This window comes from Mytilus galloprovincialis, chromosome 2 (assembly GCF_965363235.1).
Source record: "Mytilus galloprovincialis chromosome 2, xbMytGall1.hap1.1, whole genome shotgun sequence".
In the NCBI taxonomy this organism is placed as follows: Eukaryota; Metazoa; Mollusca; class Bivalvia; order Mytilida; family Mytilidae; genus Mytilus; species Mytilus galloprovincialis.
Genome location: NC_134839.1, coordinates 88452966 through 88479277, shown reverse-complemented (window position 1 = coordinate 88479277; position 26312 = coordinate 88452966). Strand labels below are relative to the sequence as shown.

Here is a 26312-nt window from a genome sequence, read left to right as displayed (position 1 = left end):
AAGAACATTGGCAGTACTAAAACATTGACAGTACTAACTTAAACTTCTTGATTTTGTACACATCAAAGACAAAGAACAATGTTTTCAGCCTGGTACCTTTGATGACTATTTCCCCCAATTTTTGTATATTTATCATCTCCTGAACCAGGAGATCTGTCAAAAAACACAAATCAAACCGATTATTTTTATATGTTTGAAGAGAGGCAAAAAATACAAAAGGGCCATACATACTGGTTAGTCCAAAATAAACTGAGAAATTTATCCATAAGTTTTCTTATACAAACAATAAATATAAATAAGTATACAACGAGTATATTAATAGTACCATATGTAAATAGTTTTCTCTGTCACGATATAAGCCAATAAATAAAAATAGACTGAAGTATTTTGCTTTTACTATTCTGAGTGTTGTGATTGGATGTTTACCTTATTCCATTCATCAATAATAAAAGTTGGGGTTATAATTTCAGATGAACAAAAGACCTTTAACTTCATTTGCATGAATCTCGATCTGGTAATCTTGAAGAAATTAACAAAACCAAGTAAAAAAAACCGATTTATAATTAGGGAGATTTAATCGGAAAGCAACAGGTTTGTATTACAAACAATTTTCAATATCACATGTGTAACTTGATTCATATCCTAATTACACCATATTGATGGTATCAGCAGCCTTGTAGTCAGAACTTCGGTGTTGACTTGAATATCAATATGGTCATTTTCATAAATTTTACTGTTTACAAAAGTGTGTGTAATTCGAAATACTAAGGATTTTCTTATCCCAGGCATGGATTACCTTAGTCGTATTTGGCACAACTTTTTGGAATTTTGGGTCATCAATGCTCTTCAAATTTGTACTTGTTGGCTTTCTAACTCTTTTGATCTGATCGTAACTTATGAGTCTTATGTAGACGAAACGCGCGTCTGGCGTATCAAATTATAAGCCTTGTACATTTGATAAGTATACATTTCATTGTAGCTTTGATTGATACAGGCAAAAAACCTAACTACGGTAGCGCAGTATTAACGGAAACAGGCAAAACTATTTGAAAGTCCATAAAGTGATATAGTAAACTATAGCCTTGTTATTATCACAAATTCCTTATATTTGAATCAAGAAAAATGTATCCAACAGTCACTGATTTGAGTGGTTTTCTTTGTGACAATTCATGTTTATACAATGTTTTATACCTATTTTCTTCTCAGAATTAGTTTGAATCAGAATTTATTACCTGTTTGTCTACAAATTCTACCGGCCTTTCATTCTCTACAATGCAACGGATCCTGACACCGTGAGTGTACGATGGGGTTTGTTAATTTGGCATAATACAATATTTTAAATTTGCCTGGTCTTTTAATTCAGATTGTGAGTTCAAATTTTTCATCCGTTTTGGAGGTGGGGTGTTAGGAAACATCCAATCATATTGGAAAAACTTAAATCAAATTGATGGATCATAGTAAAATAAAAGATTACTTTTACATTCTCCAATTGACAAGAAAAGATTTAACCGACGACATAGATTGTATTTGATATTATATGTTCTGAAGATTAAATCAATTTGCTTTCTTTATAAATTAGCTACGTTGATACATTGTTATGATTTCTCATGCATTGGTTATTCTTTCTTGTAGAACGCTTTGAAAATTCTTTGAAATGTGTTAGTATAATTATCTTTCATTTTTGCTGGTGTGCTTTGTATATGCGACTTTTTGTGTTTCTTTAGTTCATATTACGTGACTCTGTATTTTTAAAGATCCGACAGTTATGTTATTGTTTTATTATATGGCGTACTGTTATTGGTCTATTATGAATTTGGAAAAACTTTGAACGACAAAATTGTTTTACTCGCGTAGTGGTATTAACTAAATGTGGATTCTTAAAAATTCTAAAGAACTTCTGGATAATTTTAAATCTCGGTCTGTTTCTTAAAAGTAGTTCAAACATAACTTTTTTTTAACTATTTTTCATGTGAAATTTTTATTTTTAGATACTTTGAACGACAAAATTGTTTTACATTTCTTTCTATGTGACTTTTATATCTTCTGACGTCATACACGCGAAACAATAAATGTGGTTTTAAAATTTGATTTTGTGCTTTTTTGTTAAAGATTTGTTTGTTTTGAGATTGTAACACAATGATGACTGCTATACCAATATTGTGACAATTTAAGCTATAATGTCTGTTTTGTTCACACATCGTTGTAAATATAATGGAGTTTGATGCAACTGTCATACAAGTGAGAGGTTTAGCGCTATAACACCATGTTCAATTCACCATTTTCTACATTTAAAATGCCTGTATCAAATCAGGAATATGACAGTTGATGTCCATTCGTTTAATGTGTTTTTTGTTTGATTTTGCCATTTGATAAGGGACTTTCCGTTTGGAATTTTCCTCGGATTTCAATATTTTTGTGATTTTACTTTTCACGAGGATTATAAAAAAACTACTGTAAACTCATACCTCTTCAATCCTGTGCCTTTTTCTTTAAAGTCACATTCTGGTTTCTTCAATAACCACTTCACATAATTATATTGCAGCTGGCTTGCGCATAGTTTTGATCTCTGAAAATAAAAACCGTTAAAACATCGAAATGAAAGTTTCAATTTCTTTAAAGGGAATTATAAATTCCAAGAGCTTTAATTGATTCACAAAAGTAGCTATATGCGTAACGCCCGCATTGTTAGAATCATTATCCATACAAACACATGCAATTGCAAGCATAAAGTGTTTCCTTTTTTAAAACGAAAAACAATGTAATGTTCATCTTTGAGGCTTAATTAAATGCATGTCAGATCAATATTTGAGATATTTCGATAGGAAATGTGTCAGTGAGTATAACCAACTTGTTCGAATAATCGTTGAGGGCAACATTTATCAATGGTAGGAGACATCTTTTTTTTTTTTAGGTCTACAGCATCTGTTTCATGTTACTCAGCTAGAAAAATTCGTTTTACATTCAGAAAAGACTAATATTGGAAAATTTTCTTTAAATAAACGCATGCGTTTTCATTTTACCATTGGTAAGCAGAAGAAATAAAAAGTTAACTAGTGTTTTCATTTTCTCTTATATTAATGCTTTGATGATCAACTTTCTGTTATATAAACATAAAATCATTTGCTAATATATGCCCAACTTTGCTTACTATGCCACATGTTAATATTCATAATTATGACTGTATTTATGAAATTCCTGCTATCTGGCGATGACGCTCTCTACTAGACAAAACGTTGGGTTACTTGACAAATGATGTACATGAGGGAATATCTAAATAAAGGAAACATAAGAATACCGCTGTTCGAAAATCATAAATGAGAAGAAAAAGGTGTAAACTGTCAATAGATATAAGAATATGTGGTATGACAACTCTCTATCCAAGTCACAATTTATAAAAGTAAACCAATATAGGTCAAAGTACGGTCTTCAACATAGAGCCTTGGCTCAACCCGAACAACAAGCTATAAAGGGCCCCAAAAAATTACGTGTGTAAAACCATTCATACAAAAACCAACTGTCTGATGTATAAAAAAAAACGAGAAACGAGAAACACTTATTAACCATATCAAGAAACTGATTCTGCTGAACATCAGATTCCGACTTAGGATAGGTGCAAACAACTGTCGAGGGTGTAAACTTTTTAATGGTATCAAACCTTTACCCTTAAATGAAACGATACTATAACATCACAACATATATGTATGTTTGAGGTTGAGACTGTCTCAATCCTAACATTTAAGCTATAGGAAAGGGGGAAACGCCATGGGATAGATATTTTCCTGGAAACGATTTTGGCGGAGACAGTAGATAACCTCTTCCTTGTGAGTAGAGAGAAAGAAGATAGACTTGTAAACTTTGAAAATTTCATTATTGTTGTAGATCTTAATCATTTTTGTTAACAGATATGGCTGTGCAAATTAAGATGTGCTACCAAATGAGTTTTATTGACACAGTACTGCATTGCAAGACACAGATTTATCGTTATATTCAAGAATGAACAGTGCTATGATTTAAACATTTAAAGGACATCTTCATCCCTTATTATGACAAATAACTCAAATATTTTATCCTGAAAGAACAAGCACAATAGTTAAACATTCAGACTTTCAAGCAGATATCTTCAAAACATTCAACCATATTGTATGCAGTAATTTGATAATTAATTAATTGTAAGACACCATTCGACTTACTTCAGTTATATGTAGTAGAATCATCTCCAAGGAACCTTTTTCTATATAAGTAATTGCAGTACCAAGTCAGGAATATGGCAGTTGTTTTCTAATTCGATTGATACGATTGAGCATTTGATTTTGCCATTTGATAAGGACTTTCCGTTATGTATTTTTCTTAGAGTTTTGTATTTAAGTTATTTTAATTTTTTGTTAAATATAGACATAGTTCTTCCGTTATGTCAACCCTTGTTCTAATAACGTCCGTAAAACGCCTACATAATAAAAGGCAGACTTATTCGTTCTAAACTTTCCTTGTGTAAGTATAAATCTATATTTGTCAATCCTTTTACGAAACAAACCTTCTATAATATCATTTCAACTGAGAAAAATCTACTTGAAATGCTGGTGCTGCTATGATGTTGCATATTATCTATGGTAATAACTGATCTACATACTGTTACAATATATGGTTTTGCTCAGTTAATATTCATGAAAGATTCATTACCTTATAATCTGTATCCTGTTTAAGACGTCTAATAAACTTATACGTTTGACGAACTGACTTGTACAGAAAATAGCCAATCAATATCACATAACATAATGATGTGGGTATATAAACTATAAAGTAAGCATCTATTCTTCTAATCTAAAAGATAAAAAAAAAAAAAGCCATCAACACCGTTATAGACTGTGTGAAACAATCATAGTGTAACAATCATTGGTGTATATAGTGTAAAATGAATTCAATGTGTTAGTTAAACAATTAGACACTTTTCCATAAGTAGGGAATCCATGAAAAAATAATTTTCAATATTTTGCAGAAGTAAAGCAATGAGATTGAATAGGTTTATAGTTCGACTCTTTTTCTGATTATTCAGACATTTTACACATTTTACGATTAATTAACATGTACACGTGTGGTTATCAATAGGTTGAGAAAAGTTCATCGGACGATATTACAAGACATTACTGATAAATTTTGAGTTTCAACTTTATAGATAATTCATGATGGCCTTGAAGTATTAAATGTAGGTACTGATGTTGTTTATCAGCTTGATTCAGTGTTGTAATTCTTTTATTTGTCTTTGGAAATAATTAATTTGTATAACTGTTTAGTGTTTTTTTTTAGAAATATCCTTTTGACGTGGCTAAATACTAATGCATCCCGCCAATGTGCTGTAGTCATTTTTTGTATTGTCGTCTTTCGTTTTTGTCTGTGTGCTTTATCTAAATGCCATTTGGCTTTTCTTTGCTAACATATTTGTTTGGTTATAACACAATATTATCTACTGTATCCATTTTTTAAAAACTTTAACGCATTACGTCTGTTTGTTTCATTCACACATCGTTGTCAATATAATTGAATTTTATTCTACTGTCATGCAGATGAGAGTTTAACTAAGCTATACAACCCGATTTATTTATCATGTTCTATATATGGAAATGCCTGCACCAAGTCAAGACTATGGCATTGTTCACAGTTCGTTTGGTGTTTGAGCCTTTTATTATGCCATTTAAGAACGTGCTTTCCGATTTGAGAAGGTTATTAGCGATTTGAATACATTTTCAATCAGATATATTGGAGTCTATGAATGTTTACATTTATCATTTCTTTGTGAACAATAAACATAAAAGATCCGATGCCTCAGTATCAGTAAATGACATATGTGATTAGAAGACAGTGAACAGACAACACAGCTACAAAATTGAAAGTGAGAAAACATCCATGTATCAATATAGATCGATGTTTTTTTGTTGCCGCTTATTTTTCATTTCTTCCTTTTTCCTCTCTAGTATTGTATTGTCTTTTCTTATAGACTAAACACATGTTTTTAGTGCCCCCTAGGTATATCATTTTTTTGTATGTTTTTGTAAATTTAATCTATCTTCAAAATAAGCTATTCAGGTGTTCATAAAATAAGGCGGTAATAGTTTACCGATGTTAAAAAAGTCAGAAACAGAAAATGACTTTAAAAAGAACAATACAAATTAGTGAACTTCACTTGCTGTGCAAACATCCCTGCCATGCGAGTACACAATCAGTAGAAATGTCACAAGAAATACAATTAAAGACAAAAGGAATATGCTGGTATCTTGAGACCTATAAAAATATTTCATTATGCATAGTGTGAATTTTGTTACTGATAGTTGGATTAAGTGTCCTCCAGACTTGTTGAATTTGGAGCAAAACGGTCTAACTAACCTAATTTGAAGATTTCGTTATAAATATTTAAAGATCAGCAAAAGCTTTTCTCAAAAAGATTTTTTGGTATAAAATCTGTTTTGTCAAATATATCTCTTTTGCTTCAGTCTTTAGTCATATCTAGTTTATCCCTCAAAAATGTGTAAAATTGTCCTTTATCGTCAGATATTGTCCAGTTTACGATTCTGACGTCATGAGGACATCACAAGTAAACTTTTGCGCTCAAGTGTTCACATTATATTAACCTGTTCCTTTATTGATAAAATTTATTTGATGTGCATTATATCATACAGTACAAGAGTTATCTACCTTTTCTTGATCACGAAACGACTTATATAATAGTAACACCAACTTACCGCATCCGTCTTTGTGTCTATCAAATAATACCTAGTAGGCCCATTTATTTTGATAACAAATGTATTTTGATGTTGTTACTTCTGTTATATATTTTGGGACGAAAAATTAGAATCTTATTAATTATATCTTAGCACAATTATCAAAAAATCCTGATGAAAACTTATTACATTCACGTTTTGTGCCTCCATCTATAGAATGAAAAGAAATATGTCTCCCGTTTTTGTTCTTACTTCATCTATTGTTAGATCTTATCAAAGGCAGCAGTAGTATACCCCTCTAAAATAGGTATAATTTGATTAAGCAAAAACAAATCCGGGTAGGAAAACAAAACCGAGGGAAGTACATCAACTATAGATGAAAAACAACGGAACTAAAGAAACACTAAACAACAACTTTACGCAAAAAAAAATAAATAAATACATGGAAACGAACTGAATATTACAACTGCCATATTCCTGACTTTGTACAGGACTTTACATTTTAGTTTTTAAAAGTTCTTATTTTTTAATAAGGCGCCTGCTTAAAAGACATTTGAACTGTCGAAAGCTGAAATCATTTTTATATGGAAGGGATAACTGATAACTTGCATCTTTAGGAAATTAAACGAGTCTAGATATAACACTTACAGAGTATGTTTTATTACTGTTAGAGTGAATTCAACATGTCTAAATCTTAAGCACTTCAAAATGCACTACAAAAAAAAACACCTTTTAAAATATTTACACAAAAACAATATAGTGGCGTGTGAGAGAAAAATCCACACGAATTAACAATTATAAGCTCCACTATCTTTTCAAATAGGAAAACGTTAGTGCTTTATTAGAAACAAAGTATAAAAACAAAACAGTACAAGAAAATAAACCTTAGTATTGAGATAATATAATTAAGACATATCAATTCAACACAAGTATCGTAGAGCAATCCAAAATAGTTTGTTCTTTATGTAGTAATTTATAAAAAAAAATGAATTCATTTATCAATAATGAACTGTTAACACAGATATTTTTCTCGCCTTTTCATTATTTGTAAGTGTTGAAATTTAACAGCAATACCTCAACATGTGAGTAATAAAGTAAATGAACCGTGACTGAAAATACATAGCTTAATAATCTCCATGGAAATGAAATATGCCAATAATAATACAAACATACCAAAGACCTTTGACTTTGATCATAAATCGCTATATTTAAACAAACCTAAACAAAAAAAATGAACTTGTAAACTATGTAAAAGTTTCAAAGTTAATTAACCATTATGAGTGGGTTGGGCTATAAAATATCCATGGAAACGAAACTTGCCAATTAATATGCATACCAATTATCATTGAATTAACATTATCAGTTCATCTTGAACTTATCTAGTCACAACTACTACTAGAACATGTAAACTAAGTGAAAGCTTGAAAATTAATAGACCATTACTAAGAGGATAGGTAAATGAAAGTGATTATGCTTATACAACTACTAATTAATACATGTAAACCAAGCAAAAGTGTCATTGTCAATAGGCCATATCTAAGGGTTAGTGTAAAAAAAAATTCAAGGGGAAATGAGATGTGCAAATTCTAATACAACAGCATACAAAAAATCATTGACCTATCACTAGAAGTTCACCATAAACTTAACCTTATCGCAAACGTATACATTGTTGACGCCACCGCCGCCGACATCGCTGGAAACGGCATACCTAGGCTAGGTCACACTTTTTGACTCCGTCGAGGCAAAATAAAAAGAAGAAAAAAAGGAAGAAAGACTCTAGAAAAACAATTTTTTATGTAAAATTTAAAAGACGAGGTGCAACTAAAAAAAAAAGAAAAAACTGTTCGATGAGATGACTATTGCACGAAAGAATTGATATAAAATAGAGTCCCAATAGAGTCAATTAATTTGAAATATTAGAAAATATCTGCATTCTCCATTTCTTTTAATTTCTTTTGAAATTTTTTTTATAATCCAAAGTATTAAATGAAACCTTCAAACACCTGTATGATTTAGAGACATACCGCCCTGATCAGTTCCAAAATCAAATTTCGTTTAACTATTATGTTCGGAAATGCAACTGTCGAACAATTGAGAGGTTTAGCTAGCAATTAATCTAGATTTAATTCACTATTTTCTAGATAAGGAAATGCCTTTGTCTTTGGGTTTTGCATTTTTCCGTTCTATAAATGACTTTCCGTTTTGAATTTCCCTTGAGGTTTGGTGTTGTTTTGTTTTGTTTTGTTTTTTTGGTTTTTTTTAAGAGAAATACTTACATACGAGGAAGTGATCAGCTGGTAAATTAAGATGGAAAATCTAAAAAAAAAAAAATTACTATTAAAGTTATTTCGATAAAATGCCTTTGTAATGTTTGAATATGCCTTTTGTCTTACCATGGAAGTAATATTTCAAAGGAATAACATCGACTAATTAGCATGTATTAACGGCCTGAAGAGCCCTGTACTAAAGTCATATGATTTTATCCAATTATAGTCTCAGCGGTAAGACCCCTTTGGTTACTATCTGTGATACCGCGGTTGTAAAATGGCATCTGGAATTTCTTATCAGTCACGTGATTTTATCGAGTCCGGTAATTATAAAGTACCTGTGTGAAATCCGTGGTTTATTAATAAGAAGGGGGCACTTAATCATATAAAATCTCTACCTTCAGATGAAGTCGTTTGATGTAAAAAAAACTTGAAAAACGGACGAAAATTGTTCAAACTACAGCAGTTTAGCATGGAAAATTGTATTTAATTTAGCATATTTTTGCTTTCTACCGTTTGTTTTAAACTGTTCTAAAAGTATTTTCCGGTCAAAAGCGGATCCCGAGTTAAACAGTTAAATACCGATGAATCGATCAGGTTTCACATGATGTTTAACAAAATAATGTAGGCAAATCTAGACATAGATTTGTTTACTGTTGAAATTTGCAAAGTTTATCGAGATTGAAAAAGAAGGATACTTACTTTCAAGTATTCTAAATTTATGTATATGTCATAAATGTCATTGATTACATTATTGAAACTGGACAACTAAAACGGGGATAATATTTTCGTAAATATTTATTTTTTATTGTTTATTGTGGAATGCTTGTATTAATATAACAAGCTACAGCAAAAATTATAACAAACCGAAGAAATGGGCTTGAATCTATCTGTCTTACGGCAAATTCATTTTTACACAAATTAGTTTTCTGTATCAAGAACTTAAATTGAAGGATAGAACCGTTTAGAATTGTGAATATTTTAATTGACTAATACACGAAAGACTTAAGATTTTTCGTATTTAATAAAGGGGGCCAAATGTATTTTTTGTACAATCATCTTCCTAACTTACGGAAATGTTTTTTTAACTGTATGTAAATATTAAAATTGAAAATGACCCAGCCTTGTTCTCCAATTTCGTATGTGATAGGTGTCGGTTTAAACTATTAAGACTCAAACTAACCAAAAAAAGGAAAAAATGGACTAAAATAAAAATTGAACGAATGACTCTTTTCGGCAGCGTACATCAACGAAATGTAACGAATGGACTATTCGGGTTACCTCGCACGTATATACGACAAAAACTTGTCTGTTCGTAATTCTCCGTGAACACGAAAATGACCGATAAGTGTCAGTGATTTGATCGATCACATGCGGAGAATCAACTTCCATGCCAGCTATTGAACCAATTAACGAGTTATCGAAAGATGGGCAATATGGCAGATGAAACCTTTGAAGTGACGACGATGTTATTCCTTTCAATATTACTTGCATGGTCCTACTCATAACTATTTATGTGCATAATTGATACATCAAAGTTGTTTTTTTATAAATAGAATCGAAACAATTCTATCACAGTTATATTAAAAAAGCAATTGCAAAATTGCAGATTGATCCGTTCCCCTTAATCTCAATATTTTCATATAGGAAAGATCTATAGACAAACCATTGATAAGTAGAGATATAAGATTAAAAAAAACTGAAAACTAGTTAGAACAAGAATATCTTCAACTATAAGATGGATAGACTGAAATTGAAGGCAGAGCAGTCGGTTTGTGCCTTGAAAAATTGCCTGTTTGAATGATACATCGGATTAAACTGCTCCAATCGGATCGGTAATGGCTGTGTTATTATGTATCCTTCTGAATAAAACGGATAGCATCGAACAATAACACTAACTGGTGGAGGGGAATAGTCAAATTGTTCATATTTTCTTTTGAACCAAATGCTAAAAGACCTTTATATTTCTTCTAAGCTGAATTCAAATTTTTAAAGAATATCATAGGAATATCGAAAGGACACGAAATCATATGATCAAAAAGATACTAAAATGACAAAAATAACGGCGTGAAAAATATGCAAAACAATGGTCAAGAGAAATTGTTTAACACCCCAGTCGAGTCGGAAGTTTAATCTGTTTTTGTTTATCCCTTAGTGTTTCTCGTCATGCCGAGTAATTTCCGTTAATAGGCCGCTTCAGGTCATGCCAAAAACACGAATACATTATTACAAATACCTCTAGGTGGAAATTTTTACCATTTTGTTGATGGTTTAACCCGTTTGAGTAGCACTCCGCTATTTATGTATACATTTGTTTAATTTTTTTTTTTAAGTTCCTGTATTTTTATCATGTACGACCCCGCTCATTTTGTTGTTTTATGTGATTCCTAAGCATCTGTCTTCCTACTTTTGAAATATAGAGGTTTTCTTTATAAAATGTTGAAATATGTATAAGAAAAAGAAGATGTGATTTGATTACCAACGAAACATTTATTCTTCATTTACCAAACAAAGTAGATTTTAGCTATACACTGACCGTTGAATATGCAGTGAATAGAGTGTTTCAACATATATCAATTGCAAACAGCTTTGTAAGTTTGAACAGTAATTCTATATGGCACATAGGTGCTTTTGCAGGACATATCTATTGTATACAAGAATTGATCATTTGTCGTTTTTTTCTGATCTTATAATATTCTATCTTATAACAAATCATATCAAAATTGAAATAATGTATAAGAATACTTACAAGAATGCAGTGTAGAACAAGCCAATCAATGGTTCAACGATAATTCTTCTACATCGTATTACAGCAAATACAGGATAAAATTTCAGAGAAACAAACAGTGCCATAATCAGCAAAATAAACACTGAAAAAGTGAAGTATGATAACAAACAAGAGAGGTATGATGTTTTAGCGAATTTCCCAAGGTAATATTGCGCCTCCTTAAAAGATCAATTGCAGATTAATAAAAGAAAAAGTGACATGATATGGGAGATGACCCGACTTATCTGAGAGGAACTGCACAAACACTGCTTGGAAAACAGTATGTGATTAGCGCTTTGTTCAACTCCAACAATGCAGTAAAAAATGATAAGCCCATTAATAACGTTACAAACCAGTTTAAATCCATCATTTTTTTAAATGTCTTGTACAAAGTCAGAAAAATGGCAGTTTTTATCTAATAGTTCGTTTCTATGTATGTTCACTTAAGTGTTTCTGCTGTTTCGTTGTTTTCTTCAAATGGGTGATGTGTTTCCCTCGGTTTTAGTTTGTAACCCGGATTAGTTTTCTCTCAATCGAATTATGACTTTTGAACAGCGGTATACTACTGTTGCCGCTATTATAGTCAATGACAAACCCAATCCTTGTCTTAAAAAAATACTTTTAGGGTATTACTTTTAGACCCTATAGATAAAACAACACGGTGTTGAAGAAAAATCTGAAAGGATTCAACAGACTAAGAAATTGATAATGAAAGGTTGAAATAAGTTTGAAATTAGTTCCTATCACAATATTATAGCTAAAGTTGTTATTGTTGGCAGAACGGAGTTACTTACCTTTCAAAACAAAAGGAGAAATCTGAAAGGATTCAACAGACGAAGAAATTGATACATGTAATGGACGATTGAAAAAATTTCATAAAACAAATTTAAAGCTAAAAAGTTGTTATTGTTGGCATTTGTTTTCTGTTTAGACAAATGGAAGTAGGATCTTAATACAAAGTATTGAAGTCTTGATATCTTTGGTAGGCTGCTAGTCAAAATACCATATGTGAAGATAGTCGGTAAGATAAATTCGTTACACGGTGCTTCGCTCTCACCCGATATGGAATTGACTGACTCCATATATATCGTATTAGGTCACTAACACACGATGTTACTAATAATATGCAACCATACGTCTCAATCTTTTATAACATGACAATTTGTAGATGGGGGCAAGGTTAACAGCTCGTGCATTATTTCTACAGACCTGCAATATTTAATACAGCCGTCAACAATACTAGTGGCTATTCCCGTTTCCTTTAGGTTGTCTAAAGAGATGTTTCCTATCTGTGCTTTAAGGTCAATAAAACTTCCAATTGCTTCAAATGTTATAAATGCCCTTAGGATGAGACTTTTTGTCTAAATCTTCGAGCTTATTTTTAAGTTCAATTTTAATGCAGATGTTTCTGATATATTTAAATATTTTTATTAAAGAATCCTTAAACACATCTGCGGTTTCTATTCAAATTTTGAAACGTTTATCTGAATTGATATGTGTTTTAATATCTCATATGTATTCATTTGAGAATCATGTTCAAAACTGTACATGAAATTTTTAAGCTTTCTTTACATGAATATATAAGTGACTTTAAGTGCGAGGCCTAGGTGTACAGCTTGAGCATTACTTCTGGGCCCAGAATACATTTTGGCCGTCATCCTTATTACTTGACTGCATTCTCGTGTTGTTTTTATGTTTAAAACAATGTAAAGTATTCTAAACAATGACGAGCAAAATGAGCTCTGCTATCTCTATATAAGTCCTGGTTCTCCAATAAGTATACTTAAAGTTTCAAAGAGCAATTTATTGTTGATTGTAAATTTATGTACCTCATTATTTCCTGCACATTGAATAAGTCCTTAGCTTCATTAAATTTTATTTGATTTATATATGTTGAAATACTTTCATCCTTTTTTTTTTATTATCATTGTATATAATAATATAACTGTTAAAAAGGGTTTTTAAAGTGAATATTGCGATTTATATTGCAGTTTTTACTTTACCTTTTACCTAGAAGTAAAGAAGAAAATCCACAAACTGGCTTTGATACACATTTAGAGTTTTAAATAATTAAATGCTATTATATCGAATATAAAGAATATGTAATTTCATTTTTGATTTTCATGAAATACTCATGTCTACCATCAATACAAGTTAACAATTGAAAATATGAACGAAATTGAAATATTTGGTTCTTATTCAGGACTGAAATTAAATAGAAATAAAACAGAGGGGTTATGGGTAGGCAAGCTTAAATCATGTAAAGACAAAATTGAGGGAATCAACTGGAGTAATGGACCAGTCAAAACTCTTGGTATATACTTTGGGCATTGTAGGGAGGAATGTGAAAAATTAAATTGGGAAAATAAAATTGAAAAGATGAATAAATTATTTTGTTCTTGGCAAAAAAGAAATCTTACTATTTTAGGAAAAATTTTGATAATCAAAACACTAATTATGCCCATTTTTACTTTTGTGGGATCTGCCTGCATAGTTCCAGAGAAATATTTAAAAGAAATAGAAAAAAGTTGTTTTAAATTTGTTTGGGATAATAAACCAGATAAAGTAAAAAGAAATTCAATTATTGGTCCATATGAAAAGGGGGGATTAGATATGATAGATATAAGGAGTTATTTCACTGCTTTAAAAGCTATTTGGGTAAAAAGATTAGTAAATGATTGTGAAGGAGGTTGGAAAATTATACCTCAGCACTATTTTTATAATTTTGGGTCAAATTGGTTAGTGTTTCAAACAAACAGTGGGGATAAGCCAGACGAAAGCATTGAACACATCCCAGATTTTTATAAAGATATCATTAAATGTTGGAAATTAACTGGTGGAGGACTAACAAAAAAACCAGAAACATTTATAGCCATAAGAAAACAAATATTATGGAACAATAAATTTATTAAATTTGAAAATAAAGCTATATTTTTAAAAAATTGGATTAAAAGCGATCTTGTTTATGTAAATGATATCATAGATGAAAAAGGCTGTATTTCTCAAGACATCATTTTAAATAAACTAAAAAATAAATCAAATTGGATAGCTGAAATTAATTTAATAAAGAAATCAATACCGAAAGATTGGGTAGCAACTTTAAAATCGGAAAACTCTGTAAAAAGTATTGTTAATATAAAAAGAAACCAATTTATAATGGAAGGTTTACCTATAAAATTAGAATCACTATCAAATAAACTTTTATATAAGTCTCTGATAAATAAAAAATTTGAACCAGCTATTGGACCTAAAAAATGGCTACGTATATTTAATATAGATGATGTGTTATATCAAAACAATTTAAATAAATTTTTATTCATATATTTAAAAGAAAATAAACTTAAAATTTTTAGATGGAAATTACTACAACATATTCTACCTACAAAGAAACTTTTATGCAGGTGGAAAATTGCAAACAATAGTTCTTGTAATTTTTGTACACAAGAAGAGGATTATGATCACTTCTTTATGCTGTGTCCGTATTTAAAACTTTTTTGGAATAAAATAGATGATGTTTTAAAGAACAGTAGAATAACGTTTAAGATAAAACTAAGACACTTGATATTTGGATATAAAACTTCTGACGAAGAATATTTTGACTTTAACTATTTTTTAACAATTGTTGGTTTTTCAATTTACAAATCCTATTACATATCTGATCAAAAGACAAAAAATGTCAATGTTTTCTCAATTTTTCTCAATGAGTTCAATAGAAGAGTATGTCTACATATAAAAAGTAATTTCTTAGCAACTATTAGAAAACATATGAATAGTCATACTAAGTGTATTATTTAATATATATTTGCTATACAAATGTAATATGTATTTTACAACTTTTCACTACCCTGACAGGGAACATCAGGAGGAGCTTGGACTCTTGAAGGATATTGTAACAAGCCAATATTTGAAATAAATATTTAATTATGTTGTTAAAAAAAACAATTGAAAATAGTGCATGATGTACAAAACCTTTTAAACAGATTTCAACATTCTTGGTGATAAAATATTTGTTTTGTTGTATATATTTCATGATTTCTATCTCCGTTTCTGTGTGTAAGCACATAACAAGCATGCATTACTTACCTCTAACCCAAGGGACAACTAGTGTTGGAATTTTCATTGAATTTATAATTGTTTCAGTATTAAATATCAAAGTCACAAGTTCGTTTGAAGTACATCCGAACGCTGCTGCATAAACAATGGCTAGATTATCATCTTGTAAAAAGTTTATTGGTCTGAAATATATATATATAAAATAAATAATATTGATGTCTCTTTTAATTTATTATGAAATTATTTTTGATGGATAGCATATCAGCTAAAACTTGAGTTTAAAGAAAAAACAGCAAGCAAGTGAAACTAAGCTTTGAAAAGATTTAAGGAGAACACACATATATATCTAATGAAAGGCACAGTAGTAGACCGGTTCAAAAAATTCAAAAATCGAACGAGAGAAAACAAATCCGGGTTACCAACTCAAACTTCTTAACTGTAAGAGGAAAACAAAGGAACAAAATGAACACGCAACCAAAACAAACGCAAACATACATAGAAATGTACTATTTAATAACAACTGCCATATTCCTGACTTGATTCAGAAGATTTTAAGAAAAATGGTGGGTTAAACCTGGTTTGTCGTGAATTAAGTTCCGTATCAATTTAATTCTGAGATCGACCATCTTTAAAATCCAAGACACAACTTTTGTCAAGTCTATCTCATATCTTGACTTACATCTATAAATTGATAATGAGGGTCGGTTGAAAACAATACTTTACGACAAAGAGATGATTTCAGCTTCCCAATTGTGAACTTTCCATTTTTATGGAGCAACATTCCAGCAGCACCTGCATACGAAGTTTATATCTCCCAATTGATACAATATTCCCGGGCTTGTATTTCCAATCATGATTTCCTTGTTAGAGGATTGCTGTTCATAAGGAAGCTATTAAATTGACCGTTATGGAATTACCGTTTCACAGATGATATCGGATACGTTCCTTATCTTGTATTACACTACCCTTCCCTTATCACGAATTTGACCTACCGAATTGGACAATTTACCGGATTTGTAATAAAATAAGCAACACGACGGGTGACACATGTGGAGCAGAATCTGCTTACCCTTCCGGAGTACCTGAGATCAACCCAAGTTTTAGTGATGTTCGTGCTGCTTATTCTTTAGTTTTCTATGTTGTGTGTCTGAATTGAATTGTTCAAAAAATCTTTTATGTATTCTGGACCATTCTTGTGGAATAATTTGCCAATACCGTTAAGAAATATTACAAATGTTAATTCTTTCAAATACAAAATAACAGATCATTTATTGAAATCAGCCTAGCTGTATAAATAATATTAAAAACTGATTATGTCATCATGTTTATTTTTTCATCACATTTTATCAAGTTGTACTGAACATTATTATCATACTTGACTTTTTATACTAATGTATGCAATGTATATGTTTGCATTTTGTTTGATTTTTCATGATGAGGGTCTCAGGGAAGATTAGTTATATAGCTAACTGTGTAACTCTCTTAAAATAAAGTATTGTTGTTGTTGTTATCTTCTGTAGTATTGTTTTTCTGTTTGTCTTTTTATTTTTGGCCATGGCCTTGTCCCTCTTCTGTCTATCGTCCCTCTTTGCTATGCTTACTAAGAAAAAAATCTATAAGCGCAATAAATGCATCAATTGCATCCTTAGCGGGATGAGACATAGTGAACAAGTATATGTAGAAGATATTGTATTAGATACTGGAGGTGATACTATAATACTTTCAAATTAAAGAAGAACCGAGATAGAGGGAGTTTAAAGTTAAGGCTTAATGCCTAAAGTTTCTTACACAGTACTTGTAGGGTAGTCGGAGTTAACTACCAAGAAGTCACCATTTTTATGTTAACATAAAATATACTTTCCTATTGCATGTAATTCTTTCTGTAAGTTTTCTTTGTCCCTTTGTTTGTCTTCTCGCCATGATAGTTTAGTCAATTCGATATATGTCTTTCTTCAACTTACGGATATGATTTTGTTTGTATTGACTTTCCGTTTATGCAATACAACTTTACAATTGTTATTTTCCAACATTTTATTTCATAATATATATATTTCTGGATCTGTTCAACCAATCTTAAAGTCATTTTTGGAACTTTTCAAATGAAAATTGAATATCGTCAACATAATTCATTAATTTTAAGATAAATTAAAACTATAATGTATGCAATTGAAAAGTAGTCTAAGGACACTTACATTACAATACCTGGTCTTCCACCTAGTTTGTTTTTTTCAAAACAAGACAGAAAAATTGAGAGTAAAATCTGAAAAAATGAAGACTGACATGTTATATGTAATGATTTAAATATGCCTTAACGGGAGTTAAATGGTACAGTTGCCTCTTTATTCGTCTTTATAAATGCATCATCACAAATTATAGAAAACACTAAACAGTTTTACGAATCAAAGTCTCTAAATTGATAAAAAAAATGTGTTAGTTATGATAATATTCAAATATGGATTAATCGTTATCTCAAAGGATGAAGCACTGGTCTTAAAACTGAAACCTAATGGAATTTATTACAAACATAACCAAAATGAGTGGTTACTGTTACTGAGTTCACAAAATTAATTACAAAAGAAGTAGAAAATACTAAACAATAGTCATATTCGAAAACGACTGATATATTATGACAAAAAAAAAAACTAAAAACGAACAAAACACAATAAAAAGACTAAAAGATACGTTATAAAAATTTAACCCTAACCTCAAACAGGTGTTTTAAAATCTCTTTGAATCTTCAATAAATTTTTATACATTCTTTAAAATTTAAAACAAAATGATATAATTTTCTAAGGAACCTGTACTGGTTCACCAATAAAACCCACGAAACAATTTACGATAGTTTTGGAGCCTACTTTTAATTAATTTATCTTACTTGCTTTAATTTTTCAAATAGTAATATAGATTTGTCAAGACATTTGACTCTGATTAATATAGCAGAAATAGTATATTTAAACATAATGACGATTTAACGTTACCTGAATTTAAAATAATGAATAGTTTAAAAGTATATCAGTTCCACGCACGTCCATAACTGTTTCATTTAAATTGTTTTATACATGTTTCTGTCGAATAAGAAATTAAAATGTATATCATAGTACTGTGCACTTTGAAGTTGTTACAATATTATACAATTATAGCCTTTGTATGAGTTGATACAAGGATATATTGACCTGAAAAAGGTGTATTGACTGAGGGCGAAGACCGAGGGCTATATACTTCTTTGGGTCGATTTATCCTTTTTTGACCTCATTAATATACTATAATTGTTAAGTTGTTTATTTCCGATCATATTTGTATGACAATCGTCATTTGATTTTGTTGGAATTTTATAGATATCACAATTACAACATATTAGTTGTCACTTTTTTTTTTTTTTTTTTTTACATCTTATCTATTTGAAGATTTTTCAGATATTCTTTTTTGTATTTTTAATCAAGTTTTGGATTTTTACATGTTTAGGCCTCAATTCTCACCTCAATTCTCACTGAACAGAAATTAATTGTATTATTAGATAATTTGCATGAATTCATTTATATAATGAATGTTGACCAATGTTGTGTAATGCAGAACTAACTTACAGCTATGGCTACTGCTCCGGACTCTAAGAATGTTACTACATCAACGGAAGGGGCTTCATCAAGATAATTGGAAGACCTTGAATAGAAAAGTTACTTAATCAACATACTATTACACATCGTGAGACTTTGATTTATATCAAAAATAGATTCTCAATCATTACGTTTTATTATTAAGACAAACTGTCTTGTGATTTCTCTGAAAGACTTGAACCACAAATACTGTAACGATGAGATTTTAGAATACGATACCAATGGAGAGAATGGTTTGAAATGTAATAGGCTTGGTCCTATATCAAGGAAGAATTTCCAAAAACTGCATACTATAGTTCTTTAGCCTTTTAATAACGTAGGAAAATGTTTTGTTTTTCCTTAATATTTTATTATATTTTGTTCATACACCGCTATCAATGTATCCCTAATTTAAAAACTACGACATATGGCAATCCCATTGCAGGCTTAATAATGCATGAACAAGGTTTTTTATTACCATGTGTCTAAAACCGTGAGGTGGTAATGAACTAAACAATTGATAAACGGTATAATCTATATAAACTAGAAAATTTATTTTTCAGTTCAAATAATATGTAAGTTTATAGAGACATTCGGTGTACCGCCATCAGGAAAAGTCCAATTGTATTGTTTTTCTCTTTAAAAGCAATTAACTCATTATTAAAATTTTAGGACAACGGTTATGTTCTGCTTGTCCGTATCGCAATTCCATCCTCTATGCTTCGAGTGTTACACAACTTGGTATTAACCTGGCTACGAGCACAACAAAAAAGTTATCAAAGGTACACGGATTATAATTTAGTACGCCAGACGCGCGTTTCGTCTACATAAGACTTATTAGTGAAGCTCATATCAAAATAGTTATAAAACCAAACAAATACAAAGTTGAAGAGCATTGAGGATCCAAAATTCCAAAAAGTTGTGCCAAATACGGTTAAGGTCATCTATTCCTGGGATACGAAAATCCTTAGGTTTTCGAAAAATTCAAAGGTTTGTAAACAGAAAATTTATAAAAATGACCAAATAATTGATATTCATGTCAACACCCAAGTGCTGACAACTGGGCTTGTGATACCCTCAGGGACGAAACGTCCACCAGCAGTGGCATCGACCCAGTGGTGTAAAAAGTTACCAAAACACTTGTTTGGCTAAAACGTCTTATTTTGTCGAAGCACCGGGGTTCATCCCCGGTTTGAGTAGGTGTCGAATTTCTGTTTCTTTGGTTTTAAATGAAGTTTTTTTTCTGGATTGTCTTTTCGTCATTTCGTCGTTTTTTCTCTTGAAACCATGTGGTCGTCTGTTTTTCTTCGACTTCAATTTTTTGAATTTCTCTCTTTTTTGAATTTTTGTTTTTTAAGCGTTTCAAATGAAAACTTATGCATTAGCCAGTGAAAATTAGATTTAAAACGCATCATATTAAGTGTTATACAGTATGCATACTGTCAGTGATATTTCTTGTATATACTCACATGTCTGTTTCTTTTTAACTAAAGAAATAATGAAAATAAAATTATCATAGTAAAATATTCATGAAAGAATGGGTCAGTCAGACGGCTTATAAATTTTTCAGATCATTTAACAATTAACTTCTTTAAATCTTGATATAATGAATATCATTGATTTTTTTTAATATAGAAAACAGAGACAAATAACTAAATAAATTCATCAAAGATACGAGGACTAAGTTTAGTATATACGCCAAACGCGCGTTTCGTCTACAAAAGACTCATCAGTGATGCTCGAATCCCAAAAAGTTAAAAATGCCAAATAAAGTACGATGTTGAAGAGCATTGAGGACCAAAATTCCTAAAAGTTTTGCCAAATACAGCTTAGGTAATCTATGCCTGAGGTAGAAAAGCCTTAGTATTTCAAAAAAATTCAAAGATTTGTAAACCGAAAATTTATACATATAACCATATCAAAGACAATTCATGTCAGCACAAAAAGTGCTGACTACTAGGCTTGTGATACCCTCGGGGAAAGTAATCTCCACCAGCAGTGGTATCGACCCAATGGTTGTAAATAAACTCATCATAGATACCAGGAATAAATTTAGTATATACGCCAGACGCGCGTTCGTCTGCAAATGACTCATCAGTGACGCTCGAATCCCAAAAAGTTAAAAATGCCAAGTAAAGTACGATGTTGAAGAGCATTGAGGACCAAAATTCCTAAAAGTTTTGCCAAATACAGCTAAGGTAATCTATGCCTGAGGTAGAAAAGCCTTAGTATATCAAAAAATTCAAAAATTTGTAAACAGTAAATTTATAAATATAACCATATCACTGACAATTCATGTCATCACAAAAAGGTGCTGACTACTGGGCTTGTGATACCCTCGGGGAAATAAATCTCCACCAGCAGTGGCATCGACCCAGTGGTTTTAAATAAACTCATCATAGATACCAGGACTAAATTTAGTATATACGCCAGACGCGCGTTTCGTCTACAAAAGACTCATCAGTGACGCCCGAATCCCAAAACGTTAAAAATGCCAAATAAAGAACGAAGTTGAAGAGCATTGAGGACCAAATTTCCTAAAAGTTTTGCCAAATACAGCTAAGGTAATCTATGCCTGAATTTAAAACGCATCATATTAAGTGTTATACAGTATGCATACTGTCAGTGATATTTCTTGTATATACTCACATGTCTGTTTCTTTTTAACTAAAGAAATAATGAAAATAAAATTATCATAGTAAAATATTCATGAAAGAATGGGTCAGTCAGACGGCTTATACATTTTTCAGATCATTTAACAATTAACTTCTTTAAATCTTGATATAATGAATATCATTGATTTTTTTTAATATAGAAAACAGAGACAAATAACTAAATAAACTCATCATAGATACGAGGACTAAGTTTAGTATATACGCCAAACGCGCGTTTCGTCTACAAAAGACTCATCAGTGATGCTCAAATCCCCAAACGTTAAAAATGCCAAATAAAGTACGATGTTGAAGAGCATTGAGGACCAAAATTCCTAAAAGTTTTGCCAAATACAGCTTAGGTAATCTATGCCCGAGGTGGAAAAGCCTTAGTATATCAAAAGATTCAAAGATTTGTAAACAGAAAATTTATACATATAACCATATCAAAGACAATTCATGTCAGCACAAAAAGGTGCTGACTACTAGGCTTGTGATACCCTCGGGGAAATAAATCTCCACCAGCAGTGGTATCGACCCAATGGTTGTAAATAAACTCATCATAGATACCAGGAATAAATTTAGTATATACGCCAGACGCGCGTTCGTCTACAAATGACTCATCAGTGACGCTCGAATCCCAAAAAGTTAAAAATGTCAAGTAAAGTACGATGTTGAAGAGCATTGAGGACCAAAATTCCTAAAAGTTTTGCCAAATACAGCTAAGGTAATCTATGCCTGAGGTAGAAAAGCCTTAGTATATCAAAAAATTCAAAAATTTGTAAACAGTAAATTTATAAATATAACCATATCAATGACAATTCATGTCATCACAAAAAGGTGCTGACTACTGGGCTTGTGATACCCTTGGGGAAATAAATCTCCACCAGCAGTGGCATCGACCCAGTGGTTTTAAATAAACTCATCATAGATACCAGGACTAAATTTAGTATATACGCCAGACGCGCGTTTCGTCTACAAAAGACTCATCAGTGACGCTCGAATCCCAAAACGTTAAAAATGCCAAATAAAGAACGAAGTTGAAGAGCTTTGGGGACCAAAATTCCTAAAAGTTTTGCCAAATACAGCTAAGGTAATCTATGCCTGAGGTAGAAAAGCATTAGTAACTAAGACTCAACGTATTTTATCATAAAAGCTCTAATTACATGCAAGGCAATTTTAATCAAAGATTGTAATTATTATTCAATGAGATCTAGTGAATACTTGTCAGGGTATAAAAGGCATAAAGTAACAGAAAAAACTATAAACAATAAATAACGCTGTCTCTCATTTAATATATCGTAACAAATAATATAACAGTAGGTCCAACAATTATTTTCGGTAAATTGTACGACACAGCATGTGTAACATTTATAATTCTATATAATCTTTTTTGTATAACGATATTATGATTATAAAAAGAAGAAAAAATAATAAAAATGTATTAAAATGGCTAAATAGAGTATAAAATAAGATTAACTGACTATTCATTATAAATATAACAGGGAAACTTGATTGAATGTTACACATTAAGTATTTTGATTATACAACAAGAAGTGCAATAAAGAGTTTTATGAGTGTTAATAAAGAAAAAAATATCTAGTGACACTACTTTTTTTTTATACCACCTATAATAAGAATATAGCAAAGTGCTCTCGTCCAATGAAATTGTAGGATTCGGTATTTCGTAGTTGTGAAGAATGAATGAAATCATGTTCTTAGTATCGGATTGACTTTTGTTTAGGCCTTTTTACAGTTCAAAACAAAGAGTGTATATGGATGAGTTACAAATGCCCGAAGCACATTTATCAGCTTAAAAAAAGAATTCGTGATTAATACCGTCTAAAAGTTAAATTTTGAAACAGACAACTAAATCAAATTAATATGAAGTTTACTGATACAGTAACATTAGTACTATTAATATCATATGAGAATATTAAAATAACTTCGAATCTATACTAAAACATATCAAACAATTTCAAAGCAATCCCAGAAAAGAAAAGATTGAACAATATATTAATCTTTTCAACTAAATAAGCTATTTTAAAATGAGTGCGTCTAGCTTCCCTTTATCTTATGTGAAGGGCTGTATTTACTAAAACGGCTGTAAAATAAAATTAAGTTCTTATTCAAATTTAGAATTTAATGATTTAAATTGCATATAAACAAAAACAAAACATTTCCTCGCTAAGATATTACATGATTTACATTCATACTAACTCGCAATCAGGAAAATTTTCTTATCATTTCATTGTACTGTTGCGTCATCTATCGTCTAAGTCACAATCTTTTTTATTTTCCAAAATTAAAAGACAGTCCTTACACCACTAAAACTAATCCATAAATGAAATAGCTAATAAAGGTAGTCATATATTAATTACAAACATTGCAATGACAATGAAACTAATTTTTAAATACAACCAATAAAGAGATCATTAATCCTTGAGCACTTTACCAAGTAAGGAATATCACAGTTTTTGTCCATTCATTTTTGATGTGTTTTGTTATTTGATTTTGTCATGTGATTCTGGACTTTCCTATTAGATTTTCCTCTAAGTTCAGTATTTTTGCGATTTTACTTTTTACAATATTCTAAGTTTGTAAGAGAATGATTATCCCTTTCTTCGTGTGAAGCACTCGCTATCGCTCTTACTTAACCATGAAGAAACGGATTATTATTCTCTTACGTATATAGCAACAACCTTTATTTTTTTTAATAAATGCAATAAAAGCCTAGAACGTGTTGCCAAATGATTTAATGAGCATCTCAAATCTTGAATCTTATGAATCTGATGCAAAAGGTTTTCTATGGAAAAAAAATTGCAAATTATTATTTTATTGACTTGCTTCAGTATTCAAGCCAATGTCATTGTCAATTATAATTATAACATAATCATTATTAACCAGACAAAGTAAATATTTTAAAAATGTTACATAAATGGACCCATTTTAAATATGCCGTATGGCTTTCCTGGGCAATCGAGATTAGTATATTTAATCATTTTAGTATGTTTAGATGTCTAAATAAAGGCAACCGTAATAAACCGCTGTTCAAAACTTGTAAATCTATGGACAAACAACAAAATCGGGGTAACAAACTAAAACTGAGGGAAAAGCATTAAATACAAGAGGACAACAACGACACAACTAAATACTATAAACTTATCATAGATACCAGGATTAAAATTTCATATTTACGCCAGACGCGCGATTCGTCTACAAAAGACTCAACAGAGACGCTCGAATAAAAAAATATTTAAAAGGTAAAATAGAGTAGAAAGTTGAAGAGCATTGATGACCAAAAAATTCCTAAAAGTTTTGCCAAATACAGCTAAGGTGATCTATTCCTGGGGTAGAAAAGCCTTAGTTTTTCAAAAATTTAAAGTTTAGTTTACTGTTAATTTATAATATATTATTTTTGAAATGTTTTATGTTGATATTTGAACAGATAAATCTACATCAGACATGTAATTAAATACCACTATCAGTCTCATGATTTTTTTTAGTTATTATCATTTCATCGTATCAATACTGTTTGTGCGAATAAATATTTTGTATTGTGTATTTTTTGTTTCATAATAACCTTGAAAAAACTGCAGCAATTTATGAGGTAAACAGTTCAATTTTATAAGAATCGAACCTAAAATAATTTTTGAGACTGAAACAATAAATAGCGTAGTATTCAGGTTTTGAAACTGGTTTTGAAACTCTTTTGATATTATACAACTACTGTCTTTTGATGAGGTAAATATGCTAAATATGCAGTTTTATTGACTTTTGAAAAACTGATATTCACTGAGGCCGACGTATCGTCGAACCAAATTATTCGATATAAGATTCGAATCACCTCGTCATTTACACTTTTCATTCGTTGAGTTAAAATGTGGGTCTATCTTCTCTATCGTTACCAAAATATATTTTGATTGGGTTTTAATTATACTAGACAAAATCCATTATAAGATATAGATAGACAGATAGATAGATATGTTTTATCTAAAGTGCATATTGAACAAAAGATATACAATATAACACCACAATTTCAACTCAATTCATCTACAACTGTTTATCATATCAGCCAGCTTTTAGAGGTTTATTAAACCGTAACCATATGTACACAAACATAAAATCATACATGTATATATCAATTTAAAATAATCTGAAGTTATGTTTTGTTAAAACGACTGATGTTTGTTTATGTGATTTGAATAGTGGAAGTTTTCAATGTAAAAAAGGCGCGATTCTCATTTAAAAAGGGATACCAGGAATGGTCAATA

General features: G+C 30.5%; 1 protein-coding gene across 1 annotated transcript in view; it reads right to left on the bottom strand.

Moving 5' to 3' along the window:
- The window catches only part of LOC143064763 (stimulated by retinoic acid gene 6 protein-like), a 47513-nt gene that overhangs the window by 19212 nt on the left and 1989 nt on the right, over nt 1–26312 (bottom strand). The window contains exons 2-8 of the mRNA XM_076237840.1: nt 19379–19454; nt 17990–18057; nt 15828–15979; nt 11727–11847; nt 8987–9026; nt 4678–4818; nt 2466–2566 (exon numbers count right to left, since the gene is read on the bottom strand). Of these exons, the coding sequence (XP_076093955.1) occupies nt 2466–2566; nt 4678–4818; nt 8987–9026; nt 11727–11847; nt 15828–15864 (440 nt within the window). The 5' untranslated portion in view covers nt 15865–15979; nt 17990–18057; nt 19379–19454. The remainder of the gene's footprint in view (nt 1–2465; nt 2567–4677; nt 4819–8986; nt 9027–11726; nt 11848–15827; nt 15980–17989; nt 18058–19378; nt 19455–26312) is intronic.